General features: G+C 42.0%; 3 protein-coding genes across 5 annotated transcripts in view; 2 read left to right on the top strand and 1 right to left on the bottom strand.

Annotated features, from left to right (window-relative positions):
• Positions 1-485: 485 nt before the first annotated feature.
• LOC105690979 (protein IWS1 homolog A) lies at positions 486-3,086 on the top strand. Its single transcript, XM_012409183.3, has 4 exons — positions 486-618; positions 783-968; positions 1,053-1,185; positions 1,280-3,086. The coding sequence occupies exons 1-4, from the start codon at positions 571-573 to the stop codon at positions 3,016-3,018; spliced, it is 2,106 nt and encodes a 701-aa protein (XP_012264606.2). The 5' UTR covers positions 486-570; the 3' UTR covers positions 3,019-3,086.
• Positions 3,087-3,624: 538 nt separating this feature from the next.
• LOC105690974 overlaps positions 3,625-25,275 on the top strand; it is a 108,590-nt gene continuing 86,939 nt past the window's right edge. Inside the window, exon 1 of one of the 3 annotated variants that reach the window (XM_048656368.1) lies at positions 3,625-3,813. The gene's annotated coding sequence lies outside the window, so the exon portion shown is untranslated. Of the gene's footprint in view, positions 3,814-4,565; positions 4,700-18,648; positions 18,743-25,275 lie in introns of those variants that run through there. The other 2 variants (XM_048656367.1, XM_020855236.2) reach the window with 2 other exon arrangements.
• Positions 4,215-5,993, bottom strand: LOC105690975 (tetra-peptide repeat homeobox protein 1-like). Its single transcript, XM_012409179.2, has 2 exons — positions 5,118-5,993; positions 4,215-4,964 (listed from the first exon to the last, which is right to left on the bottom strand). Exons 1-2 carry the CDS (start codon positions 5,142-5,144, stop codon positions 4,317-4,319), a joined length of 675 nt encoding a protein of 224 aa, XP_012264602.1. The 5' UTR covers positions 5,145-5,993; the 3' UTR covers positions 4,215-4,316.

Below are 25,275 nucleotides of genomic sequence, written 5' to 3'. Positions count from 1 at the left end.
TATTGAAGTATATGCATAAGTTAAGACCCATACATTATATTACAAGTATATCAAACACACTTAGGTGCATAAATATATATGTATGCGGCGTTTACATATACGAACATATGTTACACGGACATAGAAATATATTATATTATATACATAACAATTGTAACTGCAGATATAACGCGGAACGAAGCGATATGTAATTATTCTATCTGAAGAAAAGAAAAGAAAAAAAAAAAAACAAACTGTTTAGAAAGATATAGTTACTAGAATTGTGTTTTTAATTGTTTGTGCCTTTGTATCTTGTAACTGTTAACTGTAATAATCTTTACATTCAAATATATTTGATCGAAAATTTGTAAAATTTCACGAATCGATAATACATCCTGTGACAAAAATTTTTTCCCAAGAATCCAGGAGATTTTTCTTCTTTTATTGTACACGGGGGGGGGGGGGGGGGAGCCTCCTCACTGGACGGTGAGAATTATCTCGTGCACATGCGCAGAATCATTGACTCGAAGGTGGTGGGGCTGATGTACTCGAGCTAGAGCTGGCTAAAAGTTTGGTCACTTGTAACCGAGAATGTCGGAACGTAAGAATAAACCAAAAAAATTTAGAAAACGAAGTCAGGTAACTTGACACGATGAAACTGACAGTAAATCTTCGAGTCTTCGTAGGGTTATCGACTCAAATCGAGCCTCGAGAACCCATCCTAATACAACGAATTAATATAATAACCTAAAAAGAGAATTGTGAAAAGGCGAAAAAAGAAGTACAGTGTGATAAAATTCCAGGAATCGAGCAGTACGACTAGCAGTAGTTCTCAAAGTACGTCTTCGCTGTCGTCTGACGATGAGAGTAACAATCTGGATCTGAAACCAATGAAAGAATATCTAATGGACCGCAGGGAATTGGCCCGGCAACTCTTTATCGCGGTGAAGAGCGATAAGCTGCGAATGATGTTGCCGCAAGTCCTTAAAGTAGGCATTCGGACGACTTGAATATGGAGGGAATAAGTAATAACGAACAACGAAACAACTGCAACGTGCACTTCTGTATTTCAGAAGATGGAATTGAGCGAACTGGAGGAATGGTGCGCCAACGAGCTAAGCGGAATGTCGAGAGCACGTATCCTGTCGATTCTTAGCGGACAGCCGATGCTTCAGTCATCCGACTCCAATGATTCCGAAGACTCTGGTAAAGAGCAGAAATCCTACGAGAAGCCATACATTATGGATTCCGAACGCCCGCCCTCCGGAATTTTGCTAACACAAATTCTCTTTTTGTCAAGGACCTTCGTTGGAGATAATATCGGATACGGAGGAATGGGGGGACATGTCGGATGCGGACGTTGGAGCGAAAGACGATGAGACGTCGAAGACTCAGAAGACTCGATCCAAGTCCAGACCGGAGAAATCGGGTGGCAAGGATAAGGGGAAAACATCTAGGACAAAGGTCAAAAGCAAGGTCAAGTTGGAGGCGGAGTCGAAGCTGCAGAAGTCCGAAGGCGAGATCAGGGTGAAGAAGGAGACCGATCAAGACCAAGGGAAGGAAAAGGATGGCGAGAGTCTGCTGGATTTGCTGGAACTTGAGATGAGGGCCAGGGCTATCAGAGCCCTTATCCGAAAGGAGGAGGATATCATCCCCGCGACGACTACGACCAGTGTGGTACAGACCAGCACGTCGAACCCGAATTCGCAATCCGGCGTCTCGGACATGTCGAAAATGAGAGCGAAGAATCGCAACATAAGTCTCAAAGCGGTTCAAGACAAACTGCAGGAATTGGATTCAAGTTTTCGGCAAGCTGAGAAAAACAAAGCGACAACCAAAGGCGGTCCAGATATATCCGAAGAAGAAGACGTGGTACTGGTACTCGAACCTACGACCACCATAGAGCTACTGTCCAGCGGAAGCGACGACGAATCGGGTCAGGGGAACAGAAGAAATCAGAGATTGGAAAACGAGCGGATCTCGGAACGTTTGACATCGGCGGGTGGCGGTGGTGATAAAAATGCGGAGCAGTCGGTAGGCGATGGGGTAGTCGGAGGCGAGTCGAAGGCAGCGTCACCTTTGGATTCGGGCTCCTCCGGACCGCGTCAAGTTCCCAGTCAACCCGGCGATTCGTTGCGAGAATCCTCCGGTGGAAGAGAAAAACCGGCCGACGAATCGCCGAAGGATGCGCCGGACTTTGAAATTTTTCGAAAGTTGAAAACCAACTCGCAGTCGAACACCACCGAAAAGAACGGCGCCGCGGTATCCAACGAAAAATCGTCCGAACACGAGTCCAAAAACAAGGACACCGCGGGATCCGTCGATGCCGCCGCTTGTTCGGCAACGAAAGGGGTTTCCGATTCGGCAAAAGAGCCGGACGAACGAACGGAAAACGTTGAATCGGAGGAGGCCTTAGGAAAAATCGCGAAGGTCGACACGTCGAATGACAAATCCGAACTCGACGACGACAAGCTGACCGATTCGGAGATACTGATTGACCTCGACGATTATCCCGACGACATAGAAGGTCTGGAAGCTAAGGATAAGAATCCAAAGACTGAGACGAAAAAGGCGATTCTTCCTTCCAACAAGGACGAAGTTTCGCAGAGCGCCGAAACGTGGGCAACGCGTTATTATCAGACTGACGACGTTCAGAGCGTGATAAAGGAGTCCAAGATGCAATCGGAGATAAGAAAACGTCTGAGGGAAAGGCAGCGGCTCGCAAGGCTCAACAATTCCCCGGGTACCAACCTCGTTCAGAACGCGTCGTCGCTTGCAACGCCTGCCTCAACGTCCCCGGCTGCCAATTCGGCATCCGAAAAATCCGCCAAAGAAAAAGCCGAAGAAAACCCTACCACGGGGTCCGTGGGGGAATACCTGGCGCTCAAAAATGCCGGAACGACCGCCAAAGAACCGGCCGAAAATACGGTTGCGACCGATAAGCGGATCGATTCGGAAAAACCCTCAACTGCTTCGGAGGCGACCGAATCGACCGGGGATGACCACCGGACGTCGGACGCCGCAAAACCAGTAGCATAATATCGTTTTTTTGTACGAAAAAAAGTTTCTCCTGTACGTAGCGATCGCGAATAAATTTTTCATCGGTCCGCATTATGCGTATTCGAAGTAACCGGTCGTAAGATTTTCCTGGTAATCCATCTCTGTATGCTCCCGATCCCCCTTCCCTTTACCGAGCTCCATTCAATGAATCTCAAATTTGCGTTGACTCGCTGTGTAATTAATTCCTCGTCTATCTCACAGTCGAAATGATTGATGACCGAAATTTCCACCGAGGTATCCACGCTCCGTGCGAACCGCGTGTATGTACGTATAGACCCGTCGTGACGTTGCATTTCCGCTGACGTCACCGGCTCCCGAATATCCACACTATTCCTTACTTGGAATGATAAAACTCTCCTCGTAGCAACGGTCTATATATCCGAGGGCAACGATTTTGTTTTTCGTTTCGCCGACCTTGAGAGACCCGAACCGACAACAACGTTGATTCCTCCCGTTTCGTCGTTCGCAGGGGCATCGCACTCGAATGACAACAAAGAGCAGCGAGGCGTGGGGGACTAATCCCCCGACCGCCTAACAGGGTGACGCTCACGAGACGGGTCAAAGTTCGTAAATTACATCCGAAAATCGTCACTCCATATACGAAATCAGTTCTGCGCCGTACCTCGTAGCGAGTCGACGGTGTCCTCGGGTATTTCCTCGTCGAGTTTAGCGGTATACGTTGTGTTTCACTCCGTGTTCAACGAGTGTGTTTGTGGTGTGTGCGAATGTGTGCTTAAGTGGATGCGTCGCTTCTCACTTATCTGCGCATTTAAGGTAAGCGTCAGATAATTCGGTAATTTTAGTCATTATCTTGCATTCGATCGATTCTTGGGACGATCGGTGACTAGAAAAAAATATCAGGCTCACGATTTTCTCGATCAGGAGTATAATTTTTTTCGTATATCTTTATTGAACGGCAGGATTACAAAGGGGTCTCTAACGTATCATTATCTGTAACATTTTTCTCACGCTGTTGGAAAGTAGTTTTTTCTTTTTTTTTTCTTTTTTTATATCTGCTTCATCCAGGATCCTCTGATAGAGTTTATCCACTGTGTAGTCCTGGACAATTGAATTCCAAATCATGTCCGACAGTAATTAATTAGCGATCGATTCTACAAGGATTATAAAGACATAATGGAATGAATGAATGAAAAAGCGTGACTTTCTTTTTTTTGATCAATCACACCATCGTCGCAACGAATAAGCCTAAAAAATTATTATTTTCAAAATTTTATTTTTCACGAAGTGGAGGTCGATTGGTGCGTTACCGCCAATCATCAGTGGTGTCCAAAGGATTCAAATCCGTGGAATCCACCGAACGACGATCCGCCGCCCGACGATCCATGCTCGTGATGTTCCTTTATGTAGACCGGATACGGTTCCTTGACGACGACCGGAACCTTCACGGGATAGGGAACGGGCTTGTGAACCGGGTAAGGTACTTTGTACGGTACTTTGACAGGATAGGGGACTTTGACGGGGACCTTGACGTGCACCTTGACGGGATAAGGCACCGGCTTCTCCACGGGATAAGGGACGTGCTTCTCCACCGTCACGGGATAAGGAGCGGGAACGTGAACGGGATAGGGACGATCGACGGGGACCTTGACGGGGACTTTGACGGGATAGGGGACCGGCTTCTCAACGGGATAGGGCACCGGTACGTGGACCTTTTTCTCCTTAGTGATAGTTATGGCGGAGATGTGCTCCTCGTGAGCCTCTCCGCCGCCCCCGCTGTCCCCGAAACCTCCGAAACCGCCGAAGTCGTGGCCCCCGAAATCGTGACCCCCGAAACCGCCCCCGTAACCGAGCTCCAGACCCCGTTTGGGCTTGGATTTTTCGTCGACCGAGGATCCCGATTTCTCCTTTTCGGCTTCCCCGTCGGCCGACGCCACCGCCGCCAGTCCGAAGACCAGGACGAGAATCTGGGGGATTGAGAGCGCGAGGATGAAGCAGGGTAATTATAACGGGCGATAAAAGGTGAGCGAGTAATTGCACAGTTGAGAAATTTGTAATATCGTTCAGCAGTAGTTTTGCTTATTTCGTATTCTCGCGTAGCTATAAGTCTGGTATCATACCTTCAACTTTTCCGTGTATTTACCCATGATGCACAAGGCTGTACGCGAACGTTAACTCTTGAAGTTACTTCGTACTGAATTAAGATCTCTTTTTGATGGTTGCTTTTATACGGGGAAAATGAGTAGTTAGTTAACCCATTCCCCGTTTCCTTCGAGTACACACACGTATAATAAATACCGTGGTTGTGTAGTTCGAGCGCGCCGCAAAGAAACTTCCATTGCCGGGTTGAGGAAATCAGAATTGTACGCGTAACACAGGTAAAACATTGAAATACGTGTGTTGTAACTTGTAAAACTGTAATTTATATCGGGTGAAACACTCGCAAGAAGAAAAAAAAAAAAGAAAGAAAGAAAAAAAAAAGAACAGGATAAAATGAGAATAATACAATTCAGGAAACATATATTCTGATGGATTACATTAATAGAGAACACAATCATTACACGGCAATGATAATTAAACGGAACGCGTGTACTTTCGAGAGACTGGGAATAATTTTAAAATTGAAATGTGAAATTGAGTGTGCGAAATTGTTCATAAGGATTGGATAACCGCAAAGCTTCTGACTTCCGATATTAGAGCGTGTGTGTGTTGCGTTGTATCTACGTACCTACGTACGTACGTACGGGTGATTCTAACGTAACATGAAATAACGTAACATCTGTAATAAAAATACTAATCGCTGCACCTGATGCAGGTAAAAACGCGTACGTACGATATATTGTGGAACTTTCTTCGACGCACATGTGCAACCTTCTATTACGTACCTATAGGTATATAGTACTACAGATGTGCTCACGTATACGGGTGCGATGCTCGTCTGGGATTTTCGATAATTTCCTCAAAAGTTATAATCTTCGAATCAGAGATAACTGAATTTTTTTATTTGCAAAAAGGCGAATAATTTCTAATGCAGAAATGAAAACTAATTATTCTCCGATGAATATTCTTGATTACGAAGAACCGTAAATAAAAGTAGAAGACACAGCGTTGAATGAGAAATCTGAAAGTTCGAAGTAGTCGTTTTGGCATGGAATGCTCCATACATTTGAAATAAAATTCGTGTCGTTTTCTTTTCGGTGGAAATTTTATTTTGAGATCAAGAATGTTCTGTTTTTCCTGATTTTGTATCCGACGGATAGAACGTGCATTGTTGAGCGGTAGGTGTGGGAAATATTTCTTCGCGTGCTCGGGTCTTCTGAATGCGAATTAGGGGAGAAATATTTGCGATTGAAGAACTGTGGGAAAAATAAATGTCAGCTTTTCCGCTGCAGCGTCTCACACGTATTATTAGAACAGCAGGACCGGCGCGGCGGCAGCAGCAGCAGCAGTTACGGTATAAGAATGTAAAGACTGTTATAGGTGAGATTTGGCTTACATCCCCGGTTTATCAAGTTTATCGTGATGAATAAATTTCCATGCATCAAAAAACGGGCGAATACGGAATTTGAATATCTGAAAATGACGTCGTCGCGAATCCGTCGGATGAACGTACATGCGTACCGAATTTCTTTTTTCCCACATTCAATTTTACCGAAAATTTTCACGGTTAAAGTCAACGATCATCAGCCTTGATGCGAATTCATTTCATCTTCTAGCGAATATACAATCTATTTCCGGTTGTTGAAGGATCGGAATTGAATCCACATCTGCACTCCGCAGGCAAAGAACAGCCGTTCTTTCGCAACTGTACGACCACGTCGATTATATTGAGTTGGGAATAAATCCCGTCAAGATATCCTCGATTTTTCACCTTCGGAAAGCAAAAAATTGACAATAACTCGATCAATTGAATGGACAGATCAATTTCACTTCCGGATTCGGATTCCTTAAATCAAAATATAAAAGAATAGCATAGCAGACCCGAAAAAAAAATGTTGATTTGTGGGTCAGAAATGAAGTATTTTTAAAATTGATTGTATTGCACTTTTCTTACGTATTTTGAACTCAGAAATCCAAATTGAGAAGAAAAATTAATCTATTTCTAAAATTGACCGAGTTATCGCCCAATTTCAGCTTTTTGGGGTCGAGAATAAAAAATTGATTCTTTAGTCTATATTAATGTAATTTGAGCTCAAAAATCCGAAATGAGAAAAAAAATTGATATACCTGCGAAGATGACCGAGTTATCCCCATTTTTTCGCCTTTTTTGGCACAAATTTGAGGATATCTCGGAAGTAAACGATCGTAGCTCAATTTGGACGACGGATTCGTGTTCCTGAGGTCAAAATACATAAGGAAAGTGCCATACGATCAATTCTCATCCTCTAAGATTCAAATTCCTGGGTACAAATGAAATCAAAATCGACGATAAATTGAGGTTTTTATTCTTGATCCCAAAAAGCTGAAAGTTGGCGATCACTCGGTCAATTTCAGAGATAAATCGATTTTTCTTCCAGAATGGAAATCCTGAGGTGAAAATACTTCAGAATAGTGTCGTACGATCAATTCGCAAGAAAAAAAAAAATTGGCCCAAAAACCCAACGGGATTTGAACCCGTGCAAATTTATCAAATTTTAGGTCAAAAATCAACATTTTTTTTTCTTGGGTTTCGCATGCTATTCCTATGTATTTTGACCTTAGGAATTCGAATCTGCAATCCAAATTGATCTATCTCTAAAATTGAGCGAGTTATCCCTATTTTTTCGCATTTTTTGGCATAAATTTGGAGATATCTCTCAAGGAAAAAATCGTAGCTCAATTTTGACAACGGATTCGTGTTCCTGAGGTCAAAATACATAAGGAAAGTGCCATACGATCAATTCTTATCCCCTCAGATTCAAATTCCCGGGTACAAATCGAATCAAAATCGACGATAAATTGAGGTTTTTATCCTTGATCCCGAAAAGCTGAAAGTTGGCGATCACTCGGTCAATTTCAGAGATAAATCGATTTTTCTTCCAGAATGGAAATCCTGAGGTGAAAATACTTCAGAATAGTGTCGTACGATCAATTCGCAAGAAAAAAAAAAATTGGCCCAAAAACCCAACGGGATTTGAACCCGTGCAAATTTATCAAATTTTAGGTCAAAAATCAACATTTTTTTTTCTTGGGTTTCGCATGCTATTCCTATGTATTTTGACCTTAGGAATTCGAATCTGCAATCCAAATTGATCTATCTCTAAAATTGAGCGAGTTATCCCTATTTTTTCGCATTTTTTTGGCATAAATTTGGAGATATCTCTCAAGGAAAAAATCGTAGCTCAATTTTGACAACGGATTCGTGTTCCTGAGGTCAAAATACATAAGGAAAGTGCCATACGATCAATTCTTATCCCCTCAGATTCAAATTCCCGGGTACAAATCGAATCAAAATCGACGATAAATTGAGGTTTTTATCCTTGATCCCGAAAAGCTGAAAGTTGGCGATCACTCGGTCAATTTCAGAGATAGATCGATTTTTCTTCCAGAATCGGAATCCTGAGGTCAAAATACTTCAGAATAGTGTCGAACGATCAATTCGCAAGAAAAAAAAAAATTGGCCCAAAAACCCGACGGGATTTGAACCCGTGACAGTTTATCAAATTTTGGGTCAAAAATCAACATTTTTTTTTCTTGGGTTTCGCATGCTATTCCTATGTATTTCGATCTCAGGAATTCGAATCTGCAAGTCAAATTGATCTATCTCTAAAATTGAGCGAGTTATCCCCATTTTTTCGCATTTTTTGGCATAAATTTGAAGATATCTCTTAAGGAAAGAATCGTAGCTCAATTTTGACAACGGATTCGTGTTCCTGAAGTCAAAATACATAAGAAAAGTGCCATACGATCAATTCTGAACCTCTCAGATTCAAATTCCTGGGTACAAATCAAATCAAAATCGACGATGAATTGAGGTTTTGAGCCTTGATCCCGAAAAGCTGAAAGTTGGCGATCACTCGGTCAATTTCAGAGATAGATCGATTTTTCTTCCAGATTCGAAATCCTGCGGTCAAAATACTTCAGAATAGTGTCGTACGATCAATTCGCAAGAAAAAAAAAAATTAGCCCAAAAACCCAACGGGATTTGAACCCGTGACGATTTATCAAATTTTGGGTCAAAAATCAACATTTTTTTTTCTTGGGTTTCGCATGCTATTCCTGTGTATTTCGATCTGAGGAATTCGAATCTGCAAGCCAAATTGATCTATCTCTAAAATTGAGCGAGTTATCCCCATTTTTTCGCATTTTTTGGCATAAATTTGGAGATATCTCTTAAGGAAAGAATCGTAGCTCAATTTTGACAACGGATTCGTGTTCCTGAAGTCAAAATACATAAGAAAAGTGCCATACGATCAATTCTGAACCTCTCAGATTCAAATTCCTGGGTACAAATCAAATCAAAATCGACGATAAATTGAGGTTTTTATTCTTGATCCCAAAAAGCTGAAAGTTGGCGATCACTCGGTCAATTTCAGAGATAAATCGATTTTTCTTCCAGAATGGAAATCCTGAGGTGAAAATACTTCAGAATAGTGTCGTACGATCAATTCGCAAGAAAAAAAAAAATTGGCCCAAAAACCCAACGGGATTTGAACCCGTGCAAATTTATCAAATTTCAGGTCAAAAATCAACATTTTTTTTTCTTGGGTTTCGCATGCTATTCCTATGTATTTTGACCTTAGGAATTCGAATCTGCAATCCAAATTGATCTATCTCTAAAATTGAGCGAGTTATCCCTATTTTTTCGCATTTTTTGGCATAAATTTGGAGATATCTCTCAAGGAAAAAATCGTAGCTCAATTTTGACAACGGATTCGTGTTCCTGAGGTCAAAATACATAAGGAAAGTGCCATACGATCAATTCTTATCCCCTCAGATTCAAATTCCCGGGTACAAATCGAATCAAAATCGACGATAAATTGAGGTTTTTATCCTTGATCCCGAAAAGCTGAAAGTTGGCGATCACTCGGTCAATTTCAGAGATAGATCGATTTTTCTTCCAGAATCGGAATCCTGAGGTCAAAATACTTCAGAATAGTGTCGAACGATCAATTCGCAAGAAAAAAAAAAATTGGCCCAAAAACCCGACGGGATTTGAACCCGTGACAGTTTATCAAATTTTGGGTCAAAAATCAACATTTTTTTTTCTTGGGTTTCGCATGCTATTCCTATGTATTTCGATCTCAGGAATTCGAATCTGCAAGTCAAATTGATCTATCTCTAAAATTGAGCGAGTTATCCCCATTTTTTCGCATTTTTTGGCATAAATTTGAAGATATCTCTTAAGGAAAGAATCGTAGCTCAATTTTGACAACGGATTCGTGTTCCTGAAGTCAAAATACATAAGAAAAGTGCCATACGATCAATTCTGAACCTCTCAGATTCAAATTCCTGGGTACAAATCAAATCAAAATCGACGATGAATTGAGGTTTTGAGCCTTGATCCCGAAAAGCTGAAAGTTGGCGATCACTCGGTCAATTTCAGAGATAGATCGATTTTTCTTCCAGATTCGAAATCCTGCGGTCAAAATACTTCAGAATAGTGTCGTACGATCAATTCGCAAGAAAAAAAAAAATTAGCCCAAAAACCCAACGGGATTTGAACCCGTGACGATTTATCAAATTTTGGGTCAAAAATCAACATTTTTTTTTCTTGGGTTTCGCATGCTATTCCTGTGTATTTCGATCTGAGGAATTCGAATCTGCAAGCCAAATTGATCTATCTCTAAAATTGAGCGAGTTATCCCCATTTTTTCGCATTTTTTGGCATAAATTTGGAGATATCTCTTAAGGAAAGAATCGTAGCTCAATTTTGACAACGGATTCGTGTTCCTGAAGTCAAAATACATAAGAAAAGTGCCATACGATCAATTCTGAACCTCTCAGATTCAAATTCCTGGGTACAAATCAAATCAAAATCGACGATAAATTGAGGTTTTGAGCCTTGATCCCGAAAAGCTGAAAGTTGGCGATCACTCGGTCAATTTCAGAGATAGATTGATTTTTCTTCCAGAATCGGAATCCTGAGGTCAAAATACTTCAGAATAGTGTCGAACGATCAATTCGCAAGAAAAAAAAAAATTGGCCCAAAAACCCAACGGGATTTGAACCCGTGACAATTTATCAAATTTTGGGTCAAAAATCAACATTTTTTTTTCTTGGGTTTCGCATGCTATTTCTATGTATTTCGATCTGAGGAATTCGAATCTGCAAGCCAAATTGATCTATCTCTAAAATTGAGCGAGTTATCCCCATTTTTTCGCATTTTTTGGCATAAATTTGAAGATATCTCTTAAGAAAAGAATCGTAGCTCAATTTTGACAACGGATTCGTGTTCCTGAGGTCAAAATACATAAGGAAAGTGCCATACGATCAATTCTTATCCCCTCAGATTCAAATTCCTGGGTACAAATCAAATCAAAATCGACGATAAATTGAGGTTTTTATCCTTGATCCCGAAAAGCTGAAAGTTGGCGATCACTCGGTCAATTTCAGAGATAGATCGATTTTTCTTCCAGATTCGAAATCCTGAGGTCAAAATACTTCAGAATAGTGTCGTACGATCAATTCGCAAGAAAAAAAAAAATTGGCCCAAAAACCCAACGGGATTTGAACCCGTGACAATTTATCAAATTTTGGGTCAAAAATCAACATTTTTTTTTCTTGGGTTTCGCATGCTATTCCTGTGTATTTCGATCTCAGGAATTCGAATCTTCAAGTCAAATTGATCTATCTCTAAAATTGAGCAAGTTATCCCCATTTTTTCGCATTTTTTGGCATAAATTTGGAGATATCTCTTAAGGAAAGAATCGTAGCTCAATTTTGACAACGGATTCGTGTTCCTGAGGTCAAAATACATAAGGACAGTGCCATACGATTAATTCTTATCCCCTCAGATTCAAATTCCCGGGTACAAATCAAATCAAAATCGACGATAAATTGAGGTTTTTATCCTTAATCCCGAAAAGCTGAAAGTTGGCGATCACTCGGTCAATTTCAGAGATAGATCGATTTTTCTTCCAGAATCGGAATCCTGAGGTCAAAATACTTCAGAATAGTGTCGAACGATCAATTCGCAAGAAAAAAAAAATTGGCCCAAAAACCCAACGGGATTTGAACCCGTGACAATTTATCAAATTTTGGGTCAAAAATCAACATTTTTTTTTCTTGGGTTTCGCATGCTATTTCTATGTATTTCGATCTGAGGAATTCGAATCTGCAAGCCAAATTGATCTATCTCTAAAATTGAGCGAGTTATCCCCATTTTTTCGCATTTTTTGGCATAAATTTGAAGATATCTCTCAAGGAAAAAATCGTAGCTCAATTTTGACAACGGATTCGTGTTTCTGAGGTCAAAATACATAAGGAAAGTGCCATACGATCAATTCTCATCCCCTCAGTTCCAAATTCCTGGGTACAAATCAAATCAAAATCGACGATAAATTGAGGTTTTTATCCTTGATCCCGAAAAGCTGAAAGTTGGCGATCACTCGGTCAATTTCAGAGATAGATCGATTTTTCTTCCAGAATCGGAATCCTGAGGTCAAAATACTTCAGAAAAGTGTCGAACGATCAATTCGCAAGAAAAAAAAAAATTGGCCCAAAAACCCAACGGGATTTGAACCCGTGACAATTTATCAAATTTTGGGTCAAAAATCAACATTTTTTTTTCTTGGGTTTCGCATGCTATTTCTATGTATTTCGATCTGAGGAATTCGAATCTGCAAGCCAAATTGATCTATCTCTAAAATTGAGCGAGTTATCCCCATTTTTCCGCATTTTTTGGCATAAATTTGAAGATATCTCTTAAGAAAAGAATCGTAGCTCAATTTTGACAACGGATTCGTGTTCCTGAGGTCAAAATACATAAGGAAAGTGCCATACGATCAATTCTCATCTCCTCAGATTCAAATTCCTGGGTACAAATCAAATCAAAATCGACGATAAATTGAGGTTTTTATCCTTGATCCCGAAAAGCTGAAAGTTGGCGATCACTCGGTCAATTTCAGAGATAGATCGATTTTTCTTCCAGATTCGGAATCCTGAGGTCAAAATACTTCAGAATAGTGTCGTACGATCAATTCGCAAGAAAAAAAAAAATTGGCCCAAAAACCCAACGGGATTTGAACCCGTGACAATTTATCAAATTTTGGGTCAAAAATCAACATTTTTTTTTCTTGGGTTTCGCATGCTATTCCTGTGTATTTCGATCTGAGGAATTCGAATCTGCAAGCCAAATTGATCTATCTCTAAAATTGAGCGAGTTATCCCCATTTTTTCGCATTTTTTGGCATAAATTTGGAGATATCTCTTAAGGAAAGAATCGTAGCTCAATTTTGACAACGGATTCGTGTTCCTGAAGTCAAAATACATAAGAAAAGTGCCATACGATCAATTCTGAACCTCTCAGATTCAAATTCCTGGGTACAAATCAAATCAAAATCGACGATAAATTGAGGTTTTGAGCCTTGATCCCGAAAAGCTGAAAGTTGGCGATCACTCGGTCAATTTCAGAGATAGATTGATTTTTCTTCCAGAATCGGAATCCTGAGGTCAAAATACTTCAGAATAGTGTCGAACGATCAATTCGCAAGAAAAAAAAAAATTGGCCCAAAAACCCAACGGGATTTGAACCCGTGACAATTTATCAAATTTTGGGTCAAAAATCAACATTTTTTTTTCTTGGGTTTCGCATGCTATTCCTGTGTATTTCGATCTCAGGAATTCGAATCTGCGAGCCAAATTGATCTATCTCTAAAATTGAGCGAGTTATCCCCATTTTTTCGCATTTTTTGGCATAAATTTGAAGATATCTCTCAAGGAAAAAATCGTAGCTCAATTTTGACAACGGATTCGTGTTTCTGAGGTCAAAATACATAAGGAAAGTGCCATACGATCAATTCTCATCCCCTCAGATTCAAATTCCTGGGTACAAATCAAATCAAAATCGACGATAAATTGAGGTTTTTATCCTTGATCCCGAAAAGCTGAAAGTTGGCGATCACTCGGTCAATTTCAGAGATAGATTGATTTTTCTTCCAGAATCGGAATCCTGAGGTCAAAATACTTCAGAATAGTGTCGAACGATCAATTCGCAAGAAAAAAAAAAATTGGCCCAAACACCCAACGGGATTTGAACCCGTGACAATTTATCAAATTTTGGGTCAAAAATCAACATTTTTTTTTCTTGGGTTTCGCATGCTATTTCTATGTATTTCGATCTGAGGAATTCGAATCTGCGAGCCAAATTGATCTATCTCTAAAATTGAGCGAGTTATCCCCATTTTTTCGCATTTTTTGGCATAAATTTGAAGATATCTCTTAAGAAAAGAATCGTAGCTCAATTTTGACAACGGATTCGTGTTCCTGAGGTCAAAATACATAAGGAAAGTGCCATACGATCAATTCTTATTCCCTCAGATTCAAATTCCTGGGTACAAATCAAATCAAAATCGACGATAAATTGAGGTTTTTATTCTTGATCCCGAAAAGCTGAAAGTTGGCGATCACTCGGTCAATTTCAGAGATAGATCGATTTTTCTCCCAGATTCGAAATCCTGAGGTCAAAATACTCCAGAATAGTGTCGTACGATCAATTCGCAAGAAAAAAAAAAATTGGCCCAAAAACCCAACGGGATTTGAACCCGTGACAGTTTATCAAATTTTGGGTCAAAAATCAACATTTTTTTCTCTTGGGTTTCGCATGCTATTTCTATGTTTTTCGATCCCAGGAATTCGAATCTGCGAGCCAAATTGATCTATCTCTAAAATTGAGCGAGTTATCCCCATTTTTTCGCATTTTTTGGCATAAATTTAAAGATATCTCTCAAGAAAAAAATCGTAGCTCAATTTTGACAACGGATTCGTGTTCCTGAGGTCAAAATACATAAGGAAAGTGCCATACGATCAATTCTTATCCCCTCAGATTCAAATTCCTGGGTACAAATCAAATCAAAATCGACGATAAATTGAGGTTTTTATTCTTGATCCCGAAAAGCTGAAAGTTGGCGATCACTCGGTCAATTTCAGAGATAGATCGATTTTTCTTCCAGATTCGAAATCCCGCGGTCAAAATACTTCAGAATAGTGTCGTACGATTAATTCGCAAGAAAAAAAAAAATTGGCCCAAAAACCCAACGGGATTTGAACCCGTGACAATTTATCAAATTTTGGGTCAAAAATCAACATTTTTTTTTCTTGGGTTTCGCATGCTATTTCTATGTATTTCGATCTGAGGAATTTGAATCTGCAAGCCAAATTGATCTATCTCTAAAATTGAGCGAGTTATCCCCATTTTTTCGCATTTTTTGGCATAAATTTGAAGATATCTCTTAAGAAAAGAATCGTAGCTCAATTTTGACAACGGATTCGTGTTCCTGAGGTCAAAATACATAAGGAAAGTGCCATACGATCAATTCTTATTCCCTCAGATTCAAATTCCTGGGTACAAATCAAATCAAAATCGACGATAAATTGAGGTTTTTATTCTTGATCCCGAAAAGCTGAAAGTTGGCGATCACTCGGTCAATTTCAGAGATAGATCGATTTTCCTTTCAGAATCGGAATCCTGAGGTCAAAATACTTCAGAGTAGTGTCGTACGATCAATTCGCAAGAAAAAAAAAAATTGGCCCAAAAACCCAACGGGATTTGAACCCGTGACAATTTATCAAATTTTGGGTCAAAAATCAAAATTTTTTTTCCTCGGGTTTCGCATGCTATTCCTATGTATTTCGATCTCAGGAATTCGAATCTGCGAGCCAAATTGATCTATCTCTAAAATTGAGCAAGTTATCCCTATTTTTTCGCATTTTTTGGCATGAATTTGAAGATATCTTTCAAGGAAAGAATCGTAGCTCAATTTTGACAACGGATTCGTGTCCCTGAGGTCAAAATACATAAGGGAAGTGCCATACGATCAATTTTTATTTTCTCAGATTCAAATTCCTGGGTACGAATTACATCAAAATAGACGATAAAATGAATTTTCTATTCTTGATTTCGAAAAGCTGAAAATTGGCCTTAATTCGGTCAATTTCAGAGATAGATCAATTCTCCTCCCAGATTCGGATTATTGAGATCAAAATACGTAAGAAAAGCATATTAAACCCAATTCAAACAATGATCCTTTTTTTGCTCGAAAATCGAATGTTTTTTTGGTTTCTCAAGAGTAATCTCACGTGTAATCAGCTAAGGAATCCAAATCTGAAAGCCAAAATCATCTACTCATGCAATTGATAAAGTAATCAATAATTACTCGCTGTCTGGAGCAGAAGAATTATAAGACATATCGATTGGTTTTAGTCGTAGACTCACTCTGACTCGTCGCAATTCATGCATGGGTCGAAATATTCGAATTTCTCAATTCACCAGCAAACCCGAGCTTAGCTGGAGTCAGGTAGCCAGCAAGCGTAGCGCTTTGTTGTGAGACGTCACCTTGGGGGCTGAGCAGAGGTGACGCCTCAAAACAAACCGCGCGCCCGTGGCTACCTGACTCCAGCTAAGCTCGAGTTTGCCGGTAAATTAAAAAATCCGAATATTCCGACCCATGGTACCCCGTTGGATTTTTTCAATTCTAGGGCTAAAAATGAAGTATTTTTCGAAACGATGGTACGACACTTTTCTCACGTATTTTGACCCCAGGAACACGAATCCGTTAATCAAATTGAGCTACGAATTTTTTCCATCAAGATACTCTTGATACTTCACTTTTCAGATTCATAAATTGGCAATAACTCGATCAATTTTTCAGTTAGATCAATTTGACGGTCACATTCGGAGTCAAGGAAATCAAATAGTTGACGATAACGCATAGGAAACCCAAAAGAAACGAATTCATCAATTCCGGTGCAAATCTTAAGAAAAACCCAAGGCTCTATAGTCTATGCGTTTTCTTGGCTTGGCAATTTCTAATCCAATCAATAAAAAAAACTACCGTTCCATCGCGTCCATACCTCGCGCGATGATAATTACGAAACGTACAGGTGAAATTAAGTAATCTCCGATTCCGCGATGCGTTAATCATGGCGTGACGCTACGCGGAAATCTCTTACGATCAAACGAACTGCAACAGCGAGCGCGCGGGAAAGTGCCACGGCGAATAAACACTCGAATAATTTCACTTTTTTCTTTTTTCTCTTTTTTTTTTTCCACGCTCAACATCTTTTCCGACCGTCCGACATCACACGATGCGTACTTCAATATTTGCGCAGCCGTGTGTATCGGCCGTAATGTGTACACACCCATATCGCCATCGATCATATAGCGTTCGAAGAAATTAGAAAACGCGTGTAAGCGAACGTAGTGAATTGAATGAAAAAAAAAAATAAAAAAGTTAATGACTCCGGGTAGGGTTCGGCGACGGTATTAATCGTCCGAAGTGCGTTACCACCGGCTGCAACATATGTCGGATCCCGTAGTTGACCGTGTAAAATTATGTTAGGGGCGCAGGGGTATGGAGAGGCGGCGGCGACTCCATAACGCGGATGCGCGATATTCGCGAAACGGTGAGAAAAACACACACAGAGAGAGAGAGAGAGAGAGAGGAATATGCGGCGTTCATGCAAATTACCCCACGGCACGAGTCGTGCGCGGGTCCGATTCCGGAATATATCCGCGGAGGAGGAGGAGGCTAAATTGCGTCCAAGGGGTTTAGGGCTTCCGGGTCACAAGGTCACGCGTGATCCTCCCTCCCCCCCCCCCCCCCCCCCCGCGCTATTTCCGCAATCGCACGTCGTACAACGCGCTCTCGTATAACTACGCGCGTATTATTTTATCCGGGATTTCTATACACGTGGATTAAGGGGATGCGAGAACTCCGACACCCGCACTGTGTCCTCTCTAATATTCGCACCTCGTAAAACTGAGCTTGACTTATTTTCTTTGGGAATTAACAATTTTAAACGGCGAGTCGCGGTGCTTCTTCTCGCTGTAATGAGGATATCGCGAGCGTTAAATATGCACGTGAGACAAAATTCAACGACTATTCAAATATTTTCACACGAAACGGAGGGGAAAAGGTAAATTTTTTAGAACAAATCAAACGCAACGGAAATTTACTACGAATTGTTTAACGCCAATTCCCAGGCACATCTTGACAAAGAATAGATTTCACAGACTAGGAAGGAATCGGGAATTTTTGTCGGAAAAAATCCTCCCTTCCTTCAGATCTGCAGCAACATATTTATCGCCGAGCGAACGATGTAAAGGATCGAATGAATCCAGGAAGCTCGAATCATGTTGGGGAAAAATTGGGAGCTGAATTTTTTTTTCGCGGGTAGTGTGAAAAACGGGGACAGGATCAGAGGGAAGTAACCGTCGAGTGCACACGCAGTAAGGAGAGTAGAGTAGGGTGCAAGGGAGGTTGAAAACCGCGAAGACGCAGGCGCCGTTCGGATAGCGTCGGGACGCCTGGATAGCGGCAGTAGCGCGACGTCGGCGTCGCGGTCCGCGTATTTCTGCTCAGCGGGTGTTTTTCGCGATATTCGAAGTGAGAACCCGATGAGAAATATCGCGCGATACGCACGCATACGGTAAACAGACCACGTGTTCGTCCCGGAAATTTCCGCTCTGCTCTGATCTCCTCGCACATCTCCCTCTCCCTCTCCCACCCCTCTCCCCCCACCCCGTGCAATGTAAAAAAGTGCCCGCGTTGAGTTTCAAAAGTTCTGCGATCGTCGATCGGAACGAAACTTGGGATCCGCACAGGTAAGCGAACGGAAAAAAAAAATAAAAAATTCGAACATTCGAACGTCGTGACCCTCTCGACCTCCGAGAGGGTGGTCCTCGGTCTCGATTACCCCCGTCCGGGTTATTCGCTGCCAAAAATAACTCGTCGTACCGTCGGGCGCAAATTATTTACGCCCGCTTATCGATCCGCGATTTTATTATCGTTGAATAATTTTCAGTTTCTGCAGTTTCGCCCGTAGGAAGTTTTCCCTACGTAGAGAGCGAGTATCGTTCCGCGTACACCGTCACGTGCACCGTGTGGTACAGTCGTTGAATATTGCAATTCAGCGCAGCGGAAGACCACCGATCCCTTGAAAAAGGACCGATGTACACGAACAAAAGAGTAGCAAATTTAATCATATAATCGCGCTCGGAATATGGGGCGATATTAACCCCCACCCCCTTCCCTCCCCCTCATCCTCCTCCCGCGGACGCGACGGGTCTGGGTAGTTGGGGGGGGGACGGGGGTGAAAAGTAACGCGACACAGGAATACCCGGGGCCGAATCATTCGCGAAATTGCCAAACTCCAAAGAATCGACGAGGGATGAAAATCGAAACAGTGTGTGACGTACGGGGGTGTAGGTGGGGAACCTCCGCGGCATCCGAGGGCTGGCGGACTGGCGGGCGGATTGATTGATTGACGTATACCGAGATTGGAATGGTAGCTCTGGACCAACGATGATAATTCTCAATTTTCAAACGTTCCCAACGGCGTATCGCTGCGTACGTACGAACGGACGTCGGATGCACACGGCCATACGAATACGCAGGGGGTACGCGTTATTGAGTCACACGGGTATCCCCCTGAAACGTCCACGTGGCAATGACTTACGGATCGGCACATGGGTGCGTGCGCTCGACGTTTCCTCGACGACGACGACGACGATGACCTTTCTTTTTTTTTTCCCCGTTTGTTTGTTCGTTTTCGATTTTATTCGGTTCGTTTTATTTCGTTTGTTTTGTTTGTTTGTTTGTTTTTTTTACATTTTTTTTTTTCTTTCACCCCGCGCACAGTTTTCTACAGCGAAAAGCTTTTAGAAAGCTTGGAATAATACATGCGGAGAGAACGAGATAAATAGGCGGTATGTCGCTATAAACATTGGATGTGTGTAAAATACCTATACGTAGCGTATATCTATACAGGTATACCTACACACGTGCGATCTACCGGAAGGTTGTGTACCTTGTCGCTCCCCTTGCCGCACCCGCGGGGCACGCCGCGCGCGTTATTACACGTAACGCGCGACGTAGAATTTTGACAAACCGCGTCTGAATTTGTTTTTTTTTTTCTACGCGAATCATCCCGAGGGTGGAAAAATCGACTTTTTCATTTTTTTTCAAACGTTCCACCGTTCGCGCAACGTTCCACGGAGACGTGGATGAGAAACGTAGAAACGAAAAGGACGACGGAAATAAGGGCGTCGAATTTTCTACCGCCACCCGAAGAGATCTGTTTTTTTTTTTTTTTTTTTTTTTTTTTTAACGCGCAGTCGATTTTTTAACTCGGACTCCGTCCGTCCGCTTCCGTCTTCCCGAAATCCTTGGCACTCCGATCCGCCTAACGGGCGAATATTTCATATTTCGCTGGAGCAAGAAGCGAGGCAACCGACCGGCTTGCCAAGATTCCGCGTTCGAAAATTAAATACAAATAGATTCCCGCGACCGCTATTCTTCTCTCAATCATTTCGCTCGCTTCATCCGCAGTTTGTCATTTTAAATAAGGAACTGAGAAATTTCTTACTTCTCTACAACGCGTTGCCGGTTATAACGCGGACTAAAAACTTGTTAAAAAGATTTCATTAATCGCCCGAGGTAACCGCAAGCTCGTAACTACTGGCCGACAGCCAACTTTGTTCATTGCAATTAAAAGTAGCTTAGATCATCGCTGCATTTCTTTTTCTTTTTTTTACTTTTTTTTTTTTTCTTTTCTGTTTCCGTTGCTTTTTCACGGATCGGAATAACGTGAACCGCGTTAGCTTCTCGTTTAATTCTCAACGTCGAAAAAACGAGAGAGAAATAAAAAAAAAAATTGGTGGAAAACGGTTACGCGAAAAAAAAAATATGACAAACATAAGCGACGAGTTAGAAGCTTGAAGGAATGGAATGGAAAAAAAAAGGTAAAAATGCATGATAAGAAAGAAAAAAAAAAACAGAGGAAAAAACTTGAAAAATGAGGCGGGATATTCTGGCGGCAAATATATACAGTGATCATGAGAAAGTATTTTCGTTTATCGTTTCCCATCAATCGGCGATGCAGTATAAGATCTAAGACGAACTCCTGACCGGACTTTTTGCCGAGGGCGATATATATCGTCCGGCTTAACATTCTCGCGGTATGTCGGGAGGCCGAAACGAGATCCCACCGGCACCACCTTAGCCTCCGCCGCCATCCCCCTCTCTCCAAAAAATACGAACTTGTTTCACCCCCCGCGCAGGTCGTTACCACCGGTGAAAACGGCCGGGATATCGAACTTTTATAAGAATTTTCTCGGCTCTTCTTCCCGACGCGGGTCGCTACGAAAGAGTACGGACGGAATACGTCCGATCGATTTCTACCACTTGCTTTGCTCGGGCACGTAACGATCATCGTTTTCATATTACCCATACAGACGTGGATTCGCCACGCGTCCCTTCCGATATCTATGTTTATCAATGCGATCTACAAAATTATGCATTTCTCGGTCGGTATTCCCTCTCCCCGCCGATTCGCTAAGGGTGTCGTAACAAGATATTAACGATAATCGTGATCCGGGAAGATTTTTTAGCATCGGACTTTTCCCGTACATCAACAACCGATCCCCCGAGGGTGGAACAACCCTCGTCGCACTGCATCTATTTTAGCGAGGATTTATTTGGTGGTATTTAAGATTTAGGGGTGGTTTACAGCGGTCCGTTTGCGGGGTGGGTTCTCGAAAAATTTTCGGACCGTAAATTTACGACCGATTCTTCGGAGATTGGCCGTAGATTCTATTTATTTATAATTTTCATCATTTTCATCGGGTTAGAAGAAGGGCGGGAAGTTGGTTGGCAAGCGCGCGAGATTGGAGAAAAGTATTTCGGGGGTGGGAAAAGAGAAGGAAGAAAGAGAGAGAGGGAGAGGAGCAGAGGCGTTAACTTGTATAAGACCATGACGGAGTAGCGCCAAGTGGCGGGGGGTTCGGGGGGGGGGTGAAAAAAAAAGGGGTTGACGTAAGGAAGAGGAGTGAAAAGAAATAAAACGAAAATGAAATAAAATGAAGTAAAAAAAAAAAAACAAAAAGAAAAAAAAAAACAAGAACCGAGCTGTAAAAAGTAAAGAAAAAAGATGGCGTAGCGGAGTTGGCGAGGGATACCAAGTAAGGCGGCCCAACTCACCACCTCGGGGATTCGAATTGAATTAAGAAGACTAATTTAGGCTTAATCCTCGAGTTAATTTAAAATGGCGTCCAGAGCCCGGTAATCCTGATGGATAAAATGCTCGGATATTCTTATGCAGCCCCGCAAGGATATTCGACGCTGTGAAAAAAAAAGATGCTAGGAGGCGGAAAGAAAAAAAAAAAAATGTCGGCGACGGTAAACCACCCTGTCGTAGGCCGCCACCGTTACCCCCGGTGATGGCGTCCAGAAAATTTTTAAACAACCGTTACGCACGTCTACGACTATTTTTTGCGAACTCGCGTGTTGTTATCATTGAGGGGGGGTGGGGGTGGTTGGCAATACGGCCGCGCACAAAGATCGGTACTTGCGAGTGCGAATATAAATCATACCGGGTAAAATATAAATTTTGAAACGATCCTCTCGGATTCAGGTGCACTCGAGTGCAGCTGGTGCACAACGGTGTCGCGTCGTTTTCCAACGTGTACAGTATCTCTTTCCCTCGCAAAGTATATTCCATGACAGTCTTGTTAAGTATACGTTACATGCCACGTTAGGGATGACGCTGACACGTTTACCCTGGCCGAACCTGCAAAGTGAACCTCGGAAGTGGTAGGAAACGTAGGGAGGTATAGAAACCTGCAGTAACGTCGAGCGTGTTGTCTGTCGACCCCCCGACCGCGACACTCCGAATCGAACTTTGGCTCGGTAGGAAAATCTCCACGTTGTCGAACGAGCCGATTTTTACCGTCGCGCGTATTTTCGTACGCGTCGGAAGTCGTCACCGCGTCAAACGTCAGCCGTAATTGATTTTTTTTTTTTTTTTTTTTTTTTCTCGCCCCGGTTATTCGGCTTCGATTTTAACGTCGCTCTTGTTCGCCCCCCGCCCCCTCTCTCGTTCGATCGTCGGTCGGTTCGTTTCCGTCGCTACTCTGCGGGCGGCTAACTTGATTAGGGCGAGCGAGCCAATCAGTAATTAGTCTATTACGGGTAGTGACGCGGAGCGAACGAAATAAGGGGTGGTATACGCCAAAACACCATTACTCGTTCGACCCTTACTTTAACAAAAATTTTATTTTTTCCTCGTCGGCGGAATCTCGGTTCAAGTTTCGCAACGAACGCGAGTCTCGTTATCGAACACGTTCGCCGACCGGTTGATATTTTTTATGCATTAGGTGGAAAAAAAATCCGGGGACAAGGTACCGCGATTCGGCGATTGAAGGAAAAAAAGGACCGATCGGGTCTACGATTTTTTATTATTTTTTTTTTTCTTCCTTCATTCGTGGGATCTACATTTATTTCTCCCAATCCCAGTTGATATTTTCCTCGCGAATGTATTAACTTGTCCGACGTTCTGTGTACAGTAATATACGGATATAGGTTTTTGTGCGCGGAACGAGTTTTGGGGATAATTTTATCTGGACCATCAGCGCGCGAAGCGACGCCAAACTTGAAGACAGATTTCCTCGGGGACCGGTTGGTGGGGTAACTTTTTAGCTCCTTTAAGGATAGCTTCATTAGCCACACGACAAAAATACAACTGATCTTCGAATGCGGAAAAACTTTACCGATGACGAAGGTAAAAAAAAAGAAAAAAACAAAAAAAAAATGAAATAAAATGAAAAGAACTGTAGTAATGGCGCCGACACACGGCTCACCTCGAGAACCTTCTGAGCTACAAAACCTACAATCATCGGCAAAAAAAATTCGCTGAATACAAGCATAAGCTGGGAAAATGAACAATTTCCATCAGCGAACGAATGTCACGATCGAATGTACGGGGTGGCTAAAAAAAAATAGGGATTGTGTTTCATTCTCGTGACTATGGTTTTCGCTGAAAGCGCTTTGGCGAGGTACGTGACGAAGAAGGGGGGGGAAGGGGGGGGGGGGTGGGCGGGGTGAAATATCGTTAAATTAATTAATTCGCGAAAGGACCGTTCCTCGTTCACTTTGATGTGCATTCGTGTACCACCTCCGAGTACGCGTATGTATGTTATTATGTAACTGTGATATTAATTATTCGTGGGTATGAATAAGCGTCCACATGAGACTCGTGTAATGTCGAGGGTATTTCGCCTCCGCCACACTATATAAATGCCCATCAACACCGTCAACACCATCGTCAGAAATTCACTCAACATACGAACCCAGTTAATCGGTGAAAACGCCCCACTCCGATATTGAGAGGAATAATGAAAACGAGAGAAATAGGATAGAATCCTCGTTGAGAGATCGATCGAATGGGTGACGGAGCAAATTACAATCAGTGACTCGAAAATTTCGACTAATTCTTCAGGGAAATTGGAATTCTTCGATAGGATAATGTAGTCCGAGCGGCCATTGACACTTTTTTAGTTCCGCTTTCGTCCGAACTAGAGGTGAACGGGATTTGGAATCCCTAGAACTCTCGGTGTTGAGTTTTACGGAACTTTGTATTTTCCCGAAATTCTTCGACCTTCTCTCGGCGCATTAGACATTCCATGTAAGGAGCTTTATAGCTTAAAAAAGAATTATTTCCCTCGAAGTTACCGTTCGATAATTTTGGTGGTTAACGTGGCGGCGCGCGTGAAGATTATATATAGTTGAATACGTTGGGGTTAACATCCGTGAGGTTACGTACGACGTGGATCACCGAAGTCGATCTTTTTCAGTTTCCCCTTCCACCCGGGGAACGGTAAATTAACTTAAGGTTAAAGTTGGGCCAAAGTCAACTCCCTAGCGAATATATACTACCTCAGGTTGTTCGACCGTACAGGATGGATGGATTGTCTCGCGGCTTGTCTTTCGGTTGATCCGAGTCAACCGTAAGTGGAAAGGCTGCCTTTGAGAGAAAAATACAATATCGTTGTTTTTATTAAATTTAAGAATCGCGTTTCATTGTTTATCCCCTCGCGATTCGATTGACTACACTCAGCCCCTCCGCGCGTATAAGTAAACCTCGGATAAAACGGTTCCACTGATTTCAAAAGCGAAAACATTTATGGGTACCGGTTTATGAAATAACGACTGAACAATCACGAAAATACTGCTGATGATATGGAACAACCTCCCACTCGCAGAAAAGTGGGCAAAAATTTTTCTTCGATTCAGATTTTTAATTTCCAAAAATTTTCAATTCGAAAAGTTACACCCGAACGACATCTACGCCACCGAAAAT

The sequence above is a fragment of the Athalia rosae genome, chromosome 5 (genome assembly GCF_917208135.1).
Source record: "Athalia rosae chromosome 5, iyAthRosa1.1, whole genome shotgun sequence".
NCBI lineage: Eukaryota > Metazoa > Arthropoda > Insecta > Hymenoptera > Athaliidae > Athalia > Athalia rosae.
Note: the sequence above shows the minus strand (reverse complement) of the source record. Positions and strands in the feature narration are given on the sequence as shown.